At 41.9% G+C, this 16,524-nt stretch overlaps 1 protein-coding gene across 5 annotated transcripts in view; it reads left to right on the forward strand.

The window, feature by feature from the left end:
• scn8aa (sodium channel, voltage gated, type VIII, alpha subunit a) overlaps positions 1 to 6,137 on the forward strand; it is a gene marked incomplete at both ends in the record, with an annotated part of 54,453 nt that extends 48,316 nt beyond the window's left edge. For all 5 annotated transcript variants that reach the window (XM_080732449.1, XM_080732450.1, XM_080732452.1 and 2 more), the window contains 6 exons: positions 2,836 to 3,120; positions 3,773 to 3,826; positions 3,966 to 4,103; positions 4,284 to 4,388; positions 4,581 to 4,851; positions 4,978 to 6,137. In XM_080732449.1, coding sequence (XP_080588575.1) covers positions 2,836 to 3,120; positions 3,773 to 3,826; positions 3,966 to 4,103; positions 4,284 to 4,388; positions 4,581 to 4,851; positions 4,978 to 6,137 — 2,013 coding nt within the window. The remainder of the gene's footprint in view (positions 1 to 2,835; positions 3,121 to 3,772; positions 3,827 to 3,965; positions 4,104 to 4,283; positions 4,389 to 4,580; positions 4,852 to 4,977) is intronic.
• Between the last annotated feature and the right edge of the window lie 10,387 nt (positions 6,138 to 16,524).

Genomic DNA, 16,524 nt, shown 5'->3' on the forward strand with positions numbered 1-16,524 from the left:
CACACAAACACTGTCATTTTTGGGGTCGGTAAATCACGGAACATTTGTTTTAACAGAATGTGACAGTGAAATACAAATGCCCCTATGAATGACTGTGTTCATTGGGTGTATGTGGTATGAGAGAGATGAGGGTGGCCCAGTAATTCAAGTAGAAACATGTAATCCTCCCGTATCAATTTCTTACTATAATGTCTAAATGTTCATCGAATGATTTGTCATTTTGTTTGAACTGAAAATGGAACTTTGAGGTAAAAACAATAAATAAATGAATAGGGAACTACCTGAATGGAGAGATGACATCACATGAAAGAGATTCTGGAGTGATAGAATGGTGAGAACCCTTTGCATCCCTGCTGACTTGACTTGTCTTGCACAGTGGAATGCAGAAGCCAATGCAACTCTACAAGGCGAGCTGTGCAGCTTCAGTTGAACACATTGCACTGCTTAACATGCAATGATCGCGGGCTGTTCTGAAAATGTACTTTTTTCTTACTAGTTATTTTTGGGGGTATTTTGATGCTTTTTTTTATTAGACAGGAGACTTTAGAGAGACCGTAAACAAAGGGTAGAGAGAGGAGAGCCATGCGAGACAAGAGCGGGAGTCGGATTCGAACCTTGGTCCTCGCTGTCACAGCACATGGTCTGTGCAATAATTGGCTGAGTCACCAGGCACCCCTCTGACAATGTGCTTTGCTCTCTCTTCCTCTTATGCTGCTTCTTTCCTAGGTTTTGAATAATGCATTGTAAAAAAAGAAAGAAAGAACAAAAAAAAAGACCTCTAGCATCCTTGTGCCTGTGTTTTTAACTAGCTTGTTTTTATTTGCACCCAAACCCTTAAAAAACGTAATGAGAAATGCTTTTTCTATACAACTATTATTTAGTGACCAAAGTGGTTAGTATAAGGCCTTTGGATATCTACGCTCCATTATCTTATCTAAACCAATACTGCACATACAGTCAGAGCAATAAATGACACCAATTCCTAAGATACTGTATGTATCAGATACTGAACCCATAAACGAACATAAGATTCACTTTTCTAGACCGACAAGCAAACATCTTTTCAGCCAGTATCTCTTTATGTCTCTCTATTCATACTTTCTCTATGTATTTATTTATTGATTTGAGCAGTTCTTGAGATTGCACAACAATGCCATGTAACACGCATGTACTATCTAATTGCCGATGCACATTATGCACTTTTGAAAGCCATTTTCCCTCTTTCCGAGAATGCATTCCACAAATGGCATGGCCCAATTTCTTTTTTAAACACTGTGAATCTTTGAGGGCAAAAAGTAGTTACCTCAGCGAGAGCGAGCAGCCATTCTCTCAGCAAGCGCAGAGTATTTCCTGACAGGGAAGTGGGAGGTTCTGCCAGAAGCCCAGAAGATTCATACTTCATTGCACGGCGGCGTCACGCCCCAAAAATAGCAGACCTACCAATCTCACAGCTCACAATGTAACGCTTTATGAGCTTGTAGATCTGCTATTCGCTGTGAGCAATGCGGCCGTGCGACAGAGCATCAATTAGGCAATGCTGTTTACTTTTGAGCAACACTATTGTAGTGCCCTTTTGGGGTGTGATCGTTCAGAGCACGCACCCATTCATAACACGTAATGCTGTACAGCTCTACTTCATTAAAAGCATTTTACATGGAGTTTGTTATTATTTTTGATAATTATTTAAAATACACAATTTTATATTTCCTACAAATTCATGATCCGTGCCTTGGGGACAGCCCAGACATTTTCTGTTGGTATATTGCATGCGACTGCCAGAAATGCTGTACCTTTCCACGCACAGTGAGTGAATTTAGCGTTTCACCTGAATCAGTTGGCGAAAGTCTTTGACACGCTGAGAGAATCCCTGCTGTAGCGCTCCTCCCTGTCTGTCCATCTGTCTGCAACGAGGAGGGAATATGGCTCCACAAATGAGTGTGCAAAAGACATGCATGCCCAGCTGTATGCCTGAGAGCTGCTGGTCAGCCTTAGTGAGCCATCTACTATGCGCTCAGCTTATTTCTATTGCTGTTATGAGTTCATGGGAGGTCTGATGGGAGGGCTAGGGAAGCTTAGATGGGGGGGGGGGGTATCCTATAAGTTATACTGTTGATGATCAATGTTTGATTTAGATTAGTTTATATAAGGGGCTGTAAGACTGGGAGGATTTTGATTGTGAGGGGAGTGGGGTGGCTTGAGTGAACACTGCATTGTGCTATGGCAAACACTCGAATTCAAGTTACATCTTACAAGTTGTACCGTATAACAACATCTTGCAGGATAATGGTGTACCTAGATGAGTGCGTGCATGCGTGTGCGTACTGTATGCGCGTGTGATACGCGCGTGTACATGTGCATATGCGTCTGCATGTGTACATATGTTTGTGAAGGAGTGAACGTGTGTTTGAGCATCCCTTAAGCCATTCTATCCGCATGCATCGTCAGATCAAAGAGCGTCTCAGAGTCACATCAGTGCTGCTCTAATTAGAATGGGACTGATACAGCTCTTCCACCTCCTAATGTACCACACTTCAATACACAGTAAAACCTCCCAGTGTACATACCGGTATGTACAGGGCCTTTATATTTGTAGAATTCAGAGTTAAAGGTCCTTTTTAGCTGTACTCGTTTTTTCTACTCAATATGGCAGTAGCCAACAACTATACTGGTGAATTTCACCATCGCAGAAACAGCATTAGCAAAACGACATGGGATTACCATGTGTTAGCACTAAGTGTAATGCCATAGCAGTATGCAGTGTTTGTTAGGGAGCTGGTTGCACTGCGTTTGTTTCCTGGTTCTCACACGTGTCATATCCTGTCTTCCTTGGTCTAGGTGGTAGTCAACGCCTTGGTGGGTGCCATCCCTTCCATTATGAATGTGTTGCTGGTGTGCCTCATCTTTTGGCTGATTTTCAGTATCATGGGGGTCAACATGTTTGCGGGCAAGTACTACTATTGTTTCAATGAGACGTCCGAGGAGTACTTTGAAGTGGACGTGGTGGACAACAAGACCCAGTGTCTCGCCCTCATAGCTCAAAACTTTACCGAGGTCAGGTGGAAGAATGTCAAGATCAACTTTGACAACGTGGGCTCCGGCTACCTGGCTTTGCTGCAAGTGGTGAGAGTGTCCCTCCACCCCCCCCCCCCCCCCCATCTCTCGGTTTATCTCACCTGTTTACTGGGATTCTGTTTTTTTTACATAACGTTCTCTATTGTTCGCTTTTTGTGCATCACCCAAAACATGTTGTGCGTCACGAAATGCATTATTCTTGCTTTTCTGTCCATTTGCTTTCACAGTTTTATGGCCTCTCTATGTACTTTCCATGATTGCGTTTCTCTTCACCTCATTTCCGTGTTTGTTTTTCCATGCACGCACTCTTCCACAGGTAACACATCGGTGTCATTCTGTTTGAATTTTATTTTCAGGGGTCCAGGGGTCTTCAACGTTTTTTTTCTTCTCTTTGCCAAAAATAGCTGATCTACAAGCTCACAATGCCTTGCAACGCAATCTACGCGAGCTTGTAGATTGCTATTTTTGTCTAAAGTTCTCCGAATATGGACGCTAGGGTTCAAGTGGTTAATATAAAAAAATCACACAAAGATTTGGAGGACCCCCTGTAGTAACTCTGAGGACCCCCTAGGGGTCCCGAACCCCCTGTTGAAGACCCCTGACCTAAGCTATATGTAATTACAGTAAGTAAAATATATTAACTTTGGGGTGTTGGGTGTTGAACTAAACGTGCGTTTAATACGTCTCTCTGTTTTCAAAGGCCACGTTCAAAGGCTGGATGGACATTATGTATGCTGCGGTGGATTCCAGATCGGTACATATCCTTCAATAATCAGAATGCTTATATCTCAATATATTTAGGCAGTTGCGACATTCATTAAAAGTAAGGTGTGATAAAAGTCTTAATTCAATGTTACTGATGGAATTTATAAATGACACTGCCTGTCTTCCAGGTGGAGGACCAGCCCATCTATGAAGATAACATCTACATGTACATCTACTTCGTCATCTTCATCATTTTCGGGTCCTTTTTCACCCTCAACCTCTTCATTGGTGTGATCATTGACAACTTTAACCAACAGAAGAAAAAGATAAGTCTCCTTTCTGACTCTCTTCACTGCATGCTTCTAAATACATAGCGTGATTACAATTGATTGATCGTGATTAACCGAATAGAACATGGCGTCACTTCTCCATTGAACTCAATGGATGCGGCCGCCCTGTTGACCATGTCAAAATATGATTGTAACCAAATGTTTGTGTCCCTATACTTTGGGGGTCAGGATATCTTCATGACGGAAGAACAGAAGAAGTACTACAATGCCATGAAGAAACTGGGATCCAAAAAGCCCCAAAAACCTATTCCTCGACCACAGGTACATTTTCTTTTCCACAATGGTTGCTGTTGAAGTTTAATCATGGCAATAAAGATCCATAACGTAATTTTGGTTAATTAAATAGATGTTGCTTTTTGTTTGAAACCATCAAACTTGACAAATTTGTACATCTCTTTTTGCCATAGATATGATGATCTGTGTGCCATAACATTTTGTCTTCTCCTCCCCCAGAACCTGATCCAGGGAATGGTGTTTGACTTTGTGCAACAGCAGGTGTTTGACATCTCCATCATGATACTCATCTGCCTTAATATGGTTACCATGATGGTGGAGACAGACGACCAGTCGCCTGAGACGGAGAATGTCCTATACTGGGTCAACTTCATCTTCATCGTGGTCTTCACCACAGAGTTTGTGTTGAAGCTCTTTGCACTGCGGCACTACTACTTTACCAACGGATGGAACGTCTTTGATGTTGTTGTGGTCATCCTGTCCATCGTTGGTGAGTGAGGCAGGAGGAGGTTTTGAGGGAGTTTGACTGATGTTCCTCTACATAAAATATTGTAGATTAAGATATCTTGATCAAAAGCACACATTTCTAACTCTCTTTTCTTGTCTCCTACCTCAGGTATGTTCCTGGCTGATATTATTGAGAAGTACTTTGTGTCGCCAACCCTGTTCAGGGTGATCAGGTTGGCTCGAATCGGACGTATCCTGCGTCTAATTAAAGGAGCCAAGGGTATCCGAACTTTACTCTTTGCCCTGATGATGTCACTGCCAGCCCTTTTTAACATTGGCCTACTGCTCTTCCTTGTCATGTTCATCTTCTCCATCTTTGGCATGTCTAACTTTGGCTATGTTAAACATGGAGCGGGCATCGACGACATGTACAATTTCGAGACCTTCGGCAACAGTATGATTTGCCTGTTCATGATCACCACATCGGCTGGCTGGGACGGCTTGCTGCTGCCTATCCTCAACTACCCACCAGACTGCGACCCCAAACTCGAGAACCCTGGCACCAACGTAAAAGGTGACTGTGGCAACCCGTCAGTGGGCATCTTCTTCTTCGTCATGTACATCATCATCTCTTTCCTCATTGTGGTCAACATGTACATCGCCATTATCTTGGAGAACTTCAGTGTTGCCACAGAGGAGAGCACAGACCCGCTCAGTGAGGACGACTTCGAGACCTTCTACGAGATCTGGGAGAAGTTCGACCCTACTGCCTCCCAGTTCATCACCTTTGCCAAGTTGTCCGATTTCGCAGACACTCTAGAGCACCCGTTGCGTGTGCCCAAACCCAACACCATTGAACTGATCGCCATGGACATGCCCATGGTGAGTGGCGATCGCATTCACTGCCTGGACATCTTGTTTGCCTTCACCAAGCGTGTGCTGGGTGACAGCGGTGAGCTGGATATGTTGCGGGCACAGATGGAGGACCGTTTCGTGCAGGCCAACCCGTCTAAAGTATCCTATGAGCCTATAACCACAACACTGCGCCGCAAACAGGAGGATGTCTCTGCCAGGATCATCCAGTGCGCCTACCGCGGCCACCTTATTCGACGTGGAATCATCTTCAGGCGGTTCACCCTCTCTAACAATAAGCTTGAAAATGGCAGGACCAACCAAGAGAAGAAAGAGAGCACACCGTCGACAGCATCTCTCCCCTCTTATGACAGTGTTACCAAACCTGACAAGGAGAAACAAGAGGAGAATGAGGAGAAGGCGGCGAGGAAAGAGAAGGATAGAAACCAAAAAGATGAGCGGGAATCCAAGTGTTAGTGGGTTCAGTGACTTAATTCCAATAAAGACAATAGTGAGAAGACTCTGAGCCCAAGCCCCAACAAATGTAAAAACAAATTGACCATTTCTCGTGAGGAGAAAAACAACAAATAAACACGAAATAAAATGTTTACAGACTTACACACGTCTGAGGCAACATGGTTTCTTATGTCGTCAAAGATAACCAAACCAAATGGAAGTTCCATGGAAGTTCACTGCATAGTGACCAAGTTCTTAGAACTGGAGAACAACCACAAGAAACAAATGACTTAAACGTGTGCTGGCCAATGACACACACATTTTTGGGGACCAACTGCCAAGGGACAGAAATCTCTGCTAGACGATTGGAAAAAATGCTAAATCTCTGCCACCACCAAGCGTGGACCCTCGAATCAATGGCCCACCTCTATGGGACTGAATCGTGGCTTGACAGATCTCACTAGAACTGTGTTAGCAGTCTGATGGAGACTCTGTAACCTTTGAGTTTACTGTCCTTATCAAGGAGGAAACACGATAGTCAACCAAGCAAGGTTAGCCAGAATGGAAACACATAGGGAGTGTGAGCAAGAGAGAGAGAGGAAGGGGGAGGGGGGGGGTAAGCCCAGAACAGTAGACGAAAGAGAGTTTATTTTTTTGTTTGTGCCGTGTATACTTGCATCTTTATGTTATTTGAGCAGCAAAAAAAGATAACATTTAGCCCATGTCACGCGTCCCTTCATCTCCTCTTTGTTATACTGACATTGAAAAAATCTTTTTCTACATGGGCTTTCACACTGACTGGGCAGAAGTCATTAGTCATTGTTCTGACTTGGGCTGAAGGGAACTCGTTCAGATCGAGTTCCAGATAAATAATAATTATTGTGCTCGTTCAATGCATAGAAATGACTTGCATGAAGGCATGTTTTGATCAGGAACCATGCATGAGTAATCATAGTCCACACAACACTAATTCTCAAACCACTGCAGTGGCTTGACCATAAGTTTGAGGCTGTCCACTGGGGGAAATTAAGAAAACTATAACTGGAAAATGGGAAAATGATATGATACATACAGTATATATAGTATATAGCATATTGGGGGAATGATAGTAGTATATTCCTGCCCTTCACTACTTTAGCTTTTCAACTGGCACCCTTCATCAGAACTATAGGTGAATGGAGGATGTAAGCACTGAGAGGGCTTGCTCTGTTGGAGCACATTGAAAGCTGTTTTTTTGCTGCTCTGATATACAAAGTGTATAAAAAGGTGTGTTGGAATATCCCCGCAACGGGGATGCACAGATTTAGAGATCTGTTTAAATCTGGGGCTTGCATCTCTTTTACTCACGTGTATACAACAGCCATTCCCCTTCCCTGTGGTCCCTGTTCTAGCAGCGAGGCTGTATTGAGCTTAAATGTTGATTGGAATTCTGATGCTTTAATTATTGGACAGCGAGCTGACAGCAGCGAGTGTGATGGTTGAGGGATCGAGGTTTTTAATATTTTAGAGAACCTAAACTGCTGATTTAAGTCCACTAATCGGAAGATGTTGCTTTCTATTCAAAACAATTCCTCTTTTGTCCTCTGTCAGTTGTCCCCATTGAGAGTTTAAGTCATGTCTTAGATAGATAGCCTTTTTTTTTCAGACGATGATGTCCTTCTCTGATGTCCTAGTGATGCTGTCATTCTCAGAAGAGGCTATGAGCTGCATGAGAGTTGACCATTTGAAACACCAAACTTTGCAGGGACTATCACAAGGACATGCTCTGTCACGCCCAGCATGTATGTAGGCTACTGTATATGTATGATGGCTGGTGGATAGGCATGAGGAGCCTGTGGTTTAAACTGCTGAACAAAATGGATATTCTTTGATGCGTCAGGGAGGTGGAGGGATGGATGGATGATAATACAGTTTTGTACTATACCGGTCGGTATGTGGACTAGAGAGTAGAGAAGAGCCACTCCCTCAAGGGTTTTAGATTGACTGCCATGACAACCAGAGAAAGACCATGGAGAGAGACAAGAGCAGTGGGAGTGAATAGTGCTTTGGTCTTAGTTAAGCCCAGCTTATACTTTGTCGCACAACGGTATTGCCGTATATAACTTCCATGCTAACAATGCAACGCATCACGATAGTAGCTTGAAAATGTTTTACTTTTGGCGCGTGGCACCGTGCGACAAAATATAAATTAGGCTCTAGAGTGCAGAAAGTCCCATGTTTGTCAGTGTATCATTGTGCTTTTGTGGGACCTATTTAAACACTGTTTAAAGTAACACTGGTGTTGGACCCAGGCTTGCAACATCTTTTCAGGATTTTTTAAAACGCTGTCCACCCGCTTCAGAAACATCTGTCCAAGATGGAGTAGAAACACCACACTTGACAGAGTATCAGTGAGGCCTCTTCACATCAATGCAGCTACATTGTAATAATATTTTTTGTGGGTATTTTACATGAAAAAAGACGCTTCGTCACGTGATAGACAAGACACAAAGGCCTCCTTAGGTATTCCTGCCATTTTTTTCTACACCTGAGTGATGGTCTTATTTACAAACATGTGGCTGGATACACCGTACACCTGCCATTCAGAGTCGCACCACTAATGCCATTTGGTGTGTTAAACACTGCCTGTACAAGAATCCCGTCTGTAACAATACCCGAGTTCTGTTTACAATATGAGGTCTCCGAATCAGTTGGGCTGCTGCACACTGAAACCAAATACATTCCCAAACGAGAACCACAGGAGGAGCAAATAACTCCATCCAATTTACTCATGCTCATCTTGGATGTAATATTTTAGAATGACACATTCACACTTGGAAAAAGAAAAAAATGAATAAAAACATGTACAGTGCAGTCTATGATGTAAATGGCACAATCGCTGAAAAAGAATGAACTTTTTGAGAGAAATTATAAATACTGTATTATATTCTTTTATTTTAACGGCATGCTTTGTTGTGTTTTTTGTAAATATGGAGTTTTAAAAAGTTACTACTAATAATCAGAAGAAGAAAAAAAGAATAACAATAATATAGAATGGCTTCAAGCTATGCCCTTTGTCACATTTGTTACCTTTTGGATTTTTTGAGACACTTTTCACTTTGTTGACGGAAATTGAATGACATATAGATATTATATAATACAAAAGATATATACATGTATACATATATGTCTATATGTATATACATTAAACAGAGGAACACCGTTTGTCACATTTGATTTATGTGCAACACGTTCTGTGGATGTCTAATACTGGTTGGTCCAGCACCCTTCTGTTTTGGGAAACAGCTCAAGTGCAATGTTCCTGGAACTGCTTGCCATGGATTGTAGCCTGATCATGATGAAAGGATAATGTTACCAGCACATTTCTCACTGTCATATCTCTTACCTGCACTGAGTATACAGTTCACACCCACAGACACACACTCACAGACAGACCGACAAACCGACAGACCGACACACACACACACACACACACACACACACACACACACACACACACACACACACACACACACACACACACACACACACACACACACACACACACACACAGAGAGACATCATTGCCATTAACAGTTATACATTCACACAATAGTTCTTGCTTCTCATCCACACATTTATTTTGTTTAATTGTTTTGTTTCTAGTGTCGTTCCACTCAATGGCATGTGCCTTTTTCTGCTTTTTCTGCAAATTCGGACGATGTTGCCACACAAAAATAAAATAAAATAAAATAAAATAAACTGTGGAGGGTGAAGGGGTGGTATGTGGTGATAATATGGAGCACAGCATTAATCAGGGATGTCAAGCTGACAGGAGATCAGACATACTGCCGGAGGATTATCCAGACACCCCACTTCATCTTGATATTCAACAGTGTGTGATGTTTAGAAAAGAAAAACAGCTAATTCAAAGCAAAGTGTCCTGTTCTTTGTGCTATATGTGTCACCCACTTGGCTTGTGAAAAAGCAGCTTGCCTTCTATATTTCTGTTCTTTCCATTTGGAATTTATTTTTCTATCAATATTAGATAATAGGATTCATTTTTTTTTTCTTTAGCATGGTTTATTATTGCCATTTTTGTTTTCTTTTTGCTGAAAGTTTTAAAAGTGCTTTTCAAACAATTGTTATCATTTGACACCGTGATAAAAGAGGATATACAATATAATGGTGTGCTGCACAACCACTTGGACTCTTAGTAAGAACTTACGAAAGATTGTCTTCATTTGAGCACGAACCTTTTTATTACCAATAAAGCAGCCTTCCAGTTACAACTTGAGAGTGTTGGCTCCTTTATGAAATTCTGACCATATTTAGTTAGGACCATTACTCTTATACGACAGATATCTGTGCTTGTGGATTTAGTTTTTCTGCCTTGCTTTTAACACAGAAGAAATGTTCCAATTTGTTGTTTGTCCAATGTTGTGGGTCAGCTCATCTTTGTAGTGTGTTGTGTAGATACATGCAAGTGGTGCGTCGTGTAAGATGGAGCTGAGGCTGAGCAAAGGGTTTCACTGAATAGGAAAGCCTTTCAAACTTAATGGACATATTGAATTTGTTAAATGCCCCGCATGTTAACATTGCCCACAGGCAGAAGGCATACCGTAATGCCATTGTGCTACGCAGTGCTTCTGTACTGTGATGATATGACTTTCTTTGTGCCTCACCATAAAGCAGAACCCCTGGGGATATGACATCACAACCATCACCTCATATCATATAGGGCTGAGCCAAGAGCAGTCAAACTGACTGGATATTGATCCCTTGTGTGTGTGTGTGTGTGTGTGTGTGTGTGTGGGGGGGGGGTGTGTGTGGATGTGTGGGTGTTTGTACCGTAGCCCATCAGCTTGAAGAAACAGGGTAGAGGAGGGAAAAAAAACTTTTCAGAGGTGATGACATTGTATGAAAATGATGGATAGTCTCTCTCTCACACACACACACACACACACACACACACACACACACACACACACACACACACACACACAGACGCGCGCGCGCGCGCACACACACACACACACACACACACACACACACACACACACACACACACACACACACACACACACACACACACACACACACACAGCACAGATATTTTGGGACTAAATAGATACATCCTCCATGAGGCGCCTCCCTTCCCATCACTTTTCTCATCCCCCGCAGAATAGCCTATACCCCTCTCCTCCTCCCTCCTCCTCCTCCTCCTCCTCCTCCTCCTCCTCCTCCTCTTGTCTGTCTCCCAGGGTTTTCATATGGAATATTTTTCTTCCATCCGTTCATTCAAACAATTACGCGTGCGAGACTTGGTCCTTATGTTCTATTGACCGCCGCCTCTACTCCTCGCCTCTCCCTTTCCTCCCTCCCCTTTACTTCGGACGTGCTGTGCGAGGGCTTGCATTGAGGAGGTGGGGGGAGAGAGAGAGAGAGAGAGAGAGAGAGAGAGAGAGAGAGAGAGAGAGAGAGAGAGAGAGAGAGAGAGAGAGGGGCGGGGGGAGGCGGCGGTGGAGCACTGCAGTGCAGATAAATTAATGCAGCAGTCGAGGCTGAGTCAGCAGCACACTCCCAGTTTGGCCCAGTGCCTGCATCTGATCGCGCCCATATCTGAGCGGCTGACGCGCATCAGATAATAATAATAATAACAAGCTAATAAAATAAAATAAAAAGAACAACCATCAAGATCACAAACACGCATTAAGGATCCCCCCCTAAAACCCGGTCTCAACGACGAATTGGCGGATGCATTTCCAAATGGCTGCCAGTGCTCTGCTCGCTCGGTGCTGCCGGAGGGGAGCTGTCCTTGGTGCTGAGCGGTGGTGTAAAGCCTATACATTTACTCAAGTACTGTAGGCTACTTAAGTACAATTTTGAGGTACTTTTACTTTACTGGAGTATTTCAAATGTTCCATACTTTTACTCCACTACATCTCAGAGGCAAATTGTATTTTTTACTTCACTACAATTGTAATAGCCTACCAAATTAGCCTACAATACAAAACGAAATATCAGTATACTGGTTTTTGAAAATATATACACCTATAGTAGACAGGCCTAAATAGCAGATCTACAATGCGATACATTTTTGAACCTGTGAAATGAGGCATTCTGCACAGTGAGTAGCCTACTTTTACTTTTAGTAGGCTAGTCTATACTTTAGTAGATTTTGACGCCAATACGTAGGCCTACTTTTGAATACGAGACTTCGACTTGTAACAGAGTAGGCCTACATCTTGCAGATTTGCAGTATTGATACTTTTACTTAAGTACAAAATGTGAGTAGGCTACTTTTTCCACCACTGGTGCTGAGCATCAGAGAACAAATAGCCTGCTACAGCCAGGGGTCCCTGGGGTAGTTAGGAGGGGAGCAGAGCTTGTTTGTCATGGACTATATGCCCAGCCATGGAAATGTGTTTAGTGTGCGAATGGGTGCGTTACACAGCTCGACCTAATTCATAGACAGCCACACCTACACCCCCTCCCCTCCCTGTTCTCCTTCCCCTCCCTCTCTCTACACGTAGGCTACGTGGTTTTCATGTCTCAGCCCTGTCTTATGGTTATACATGGCGGTGATGTAATTTTGCATTATGTGTTTTCTATCTTCCGAATCTGGAGAAATTATGAGGATTAACAGCGCCACACCATTGTTCTTAATAATATATAATAATATATATGTAATAATATATAATATATCATATTATCTGTGTGTGTGTGTGTGTGTGTGTGTGTGTGTGTGTGTGTGTGTGTGTGTGTGTTCCTCATTATCTTAAACTAGCCACTATCAATGGTTTTTATTTTATTTTATTTTGCCATGATCCTTTTTTCCGTTCTTTTTTTTATATGCTTTCCTTATCCAGTAGGTATGCCTGAGCTATATTGTTCATTCATGTCATTCTTGCACCTGTTTTCCTCTCCCTCCAACAACGCAGGTGTCGCGTGTCAGGCAGGTTGTGACTTTGTTAGCACTCAGCAAAGAATAAGGAAATGGCGGGAGGGGGGTCCTACTATGTGATCCTATATAAAACTATATGGATCAGGGGATATGTAGGCCTATGTGGCGCACACTCCCTTTCTCACTTTATCCGTTTCCCCCGCCTCCCTCCCTGCCAGCCCAGCCTCCTTCTCCCCGGGGAGCAGACGGTGCAGGAGGACACGGAGGGAGCTCTCCATCACAGGAATGGCGAGCAGCCAACAGCCCCCCACTCCACAATCTCACATTTTCTCAATGAGACACGACAGACACCTAAATTGAGCTGCCACCACCCCCGCCTCCACTCCGCCAGCGTAACCAACCAACCAACCAACCCCCATCCGCCATCCCGTCCCCAACCCCGATTTGAAGGAGCATATACCGGTATAGTTCATGATAGTTGGCTATTCTTCAGTTTAGCAGTTTATTTGGACTACCGAAAGCGCCTCACGGTTGATTGTGTAGGTCTAAGCACAGTATGGGAACATAATAATGGTATCAATATAAATGTTATTGCTGAGAGAAGCAGCTGACGTTTGAAAACATGCATTTAGTTTACACCCACGCATTTGTTTTTGCTTGCGTTTCATTTACAGAACAACAGCACCATCTACTGGTAATGTATGAATATGGACTTGGAGTGATCATTTCTACATAATGTCATGTCATCCAACTTGCCCAACACACTCCTAACCTGTAAAAGGATTTCATGACATGATACACATTTACAGCATCATCATGGCCTGTAAATAGTGTGTTTGTTGAATTAATGAACTTACAGTGGGAATTGAAGATCACATTTGGATTTCTTTGCAATAGTTGTTTTGGATACATTGTTTTCATGGAAACTATATATATTGGCCAGAGATTAACGTTGCAACATTTTTTTATGCCATGGGCTAACAAATCTTCTTCTTTATGATGCTGGGTAATAATACAGGATGATGACATGGGTCTTCTGAGTGGGTTGCCCTCATCATGTCCTCAATGTAGAGCTGGCCGCTGTTGCATCTGAGAGACAAACATAGAAAATGTATGTCACCATAACAGAATCCGTCAAAATACCCAAATTCTAGAATGCAAAAATATAGGTTACAGTACAATCCCCAGAGCGAAATACATTTTTGCTCTGGGGATTTTTTATTTTTTTTGCCATGCTCTAACAAACATACAGCACTTAGATTCAAATGGTATTCGCTGCATGACTTTACCACTGGCCAGCCACTCCACAAAGTCTTTGGCCTTGATCTTATCCAGGTAGTGGGTGAAGTCACTTGTAAAGGTTCCTTCTGAGTGCCTTTTGAAGTTGTTGACACTGTTCTGTCCTTCTTCCAGCTTCCATCTGAAGGAAACAGTGTTGGATTGAAGCGAATATATATAGTGAAATGGCTGAGGTGTTTCCAATTTTCAATATTTTTACTACTGCTCTACGACATCAGGCAAACATTTTACTTTTACTCTACTACTATGATTAGAACATGTGTTACTAGTTACTTTGTAGATTTGGATGATTATTTATTACAAAACATGCATTAATAACTTCAGCCCTATACTTATACTTTGGATATTTGACAATAGCCCATCTACAAGATCTGCTATTTTCAAAAGATTTTATACATTATATAATTGAAAACGTGAAATGGGATTTTCCGCATAATGGATACTTTTACTTTTGGTACTTTAGGTACATTTTGATGCCAATATGTTTATACTTTTACTCAAGTAATGTTTTATTACCTTTAACCTTAACCTTTAACAGAGTATTTCTACGTTGTGGTATTGATACTTTATTTTTTGACCTTTTCTGCCTTTATTTGATAGTGTTAAGCAGACTGACAGGACACAATGTGTAGCCTATATAGCCTATTTTCTTTCTAAAAAAAAGAAAAAAGAAAAGAAAACATTTTTGCATTACTGATGGATCCAATTCATTTTCAATGTAGAGCATGCAATGTAGGAGTTGCCAATGGTTGGACGGACCAGATTTGCAAAAAGTTGGAACTGTATTCAACCAACTTTATGCAAATCTGGTCCGTCCTGCAGATCCACCCATCCACTACATTTCAACTATTCTTAGCTAATTGCTAGATTGCAGCTAAATTATGATATTGAGTAGGCTATCCAGTAACTTGATTTCCTAAATACCTTGGCTTGTTGACCATCTCCATACTTGGACAGAAGAGCAAGAACAGCAAACAGCACACAGGAAGGCACATCCCTGTGTCAGTGGGACACAAATAGCCCACATTTGTCTCCTTTACTGCCTAAACAAAACTTGGGTAACACATGCTATGCATCCCATGTCTATAATAGTTCACAATAATTGTACATTATAATGATTTTAAAAATGCATAATAATCACTGTTATAATGCATTATATAGTGTGATTTTAAATCACTATAAGTATGCTCTAAGTAAAGTAATTACAGAATAAGGCAGAAAACTTTGGTGATGTTCTTGCTTAAATTGAATGCTGCTTTTTATAATTAGGTTCAGGTTCAGGTTCAGGTTTATTAGTCACATGCATATCCATACAGGTACAGACATACAATGAAATGCTTGTGCCAGGAGCACTCTCAGCCTTATTACACACAAAAACATCAACCCACAACAACAAGACAACAACAAGTCACCCAAGACAACCCAAAAACAACAAAAACCATACAGTGTAACAGTGTACAGTTTAAAAACTGCGTACAGTGCACATGACTACCTAGGTCTCGCTTTCATCTCTTCGTTAAGCAACCTGATTGCTTGAGCATAAAAACTATTACTGAGACGGGTGGTGTGCGATGAGATGCTCTGGTAACGTATTTTGGATGGGAGGAGATAGAACAGGGAATGGGCGGGATGACTGCTGTCCTTTAAGATGTTCTCTGTTATATTATATAATAATAATTATAATAATGTATTACAACTACTGTATAATAGGGCAGGGCAAACAGACTATATACTTGTCAGTCTTTATTCCTTCCATCCATCTTTCCACCTTTCTTTCAGCCCCAGATAAACTTTATTTTGCCGTGGTAATCTTCCCACAGTTTTGATGGCACGCACTTGGGCCATATGTAAAAATCGACCGGCTTCATCGGGAATCGATTCCTTGCATTCTTTTCTAAGAGATACGTTACACAGTTTAATTTATATACATTTATTTGTGAATTAATTTTCTCCATTAACTTTAATTAAAAATGTAACTTTTCCCAAATTTGGAGATGACTGACATCACAGATGACTGACATCATAGACCACATGAGACTGACACAGTATGTCCATATATGAGCATTCCAAGATATGGGCTTAATCAGGGATCTCCATATATGGGCATAAAAGGGACAAGGACTGACACAAAAATCTCCATTTACGTCCATTAATTTATTAGTGAATTAATTTTCCCCATTGGCTTGAATGGGGAAAAATCAAATGGTAAGACCTACACATTCT

This window comes from Nannobrachium achirus (assembly GCF_963921795.1).
Source record: "Nannobrachium achirus genome assembly, chromosome: 9".
In the NCBI taxonomy this organism is placed as follows: domain Eukaryota; kingdom Metazoa; phylum Chordata; class Actinopteri; order Myctophiformes; family Myctophidae; genus Nannobrachium; species Nannobrachium achirus.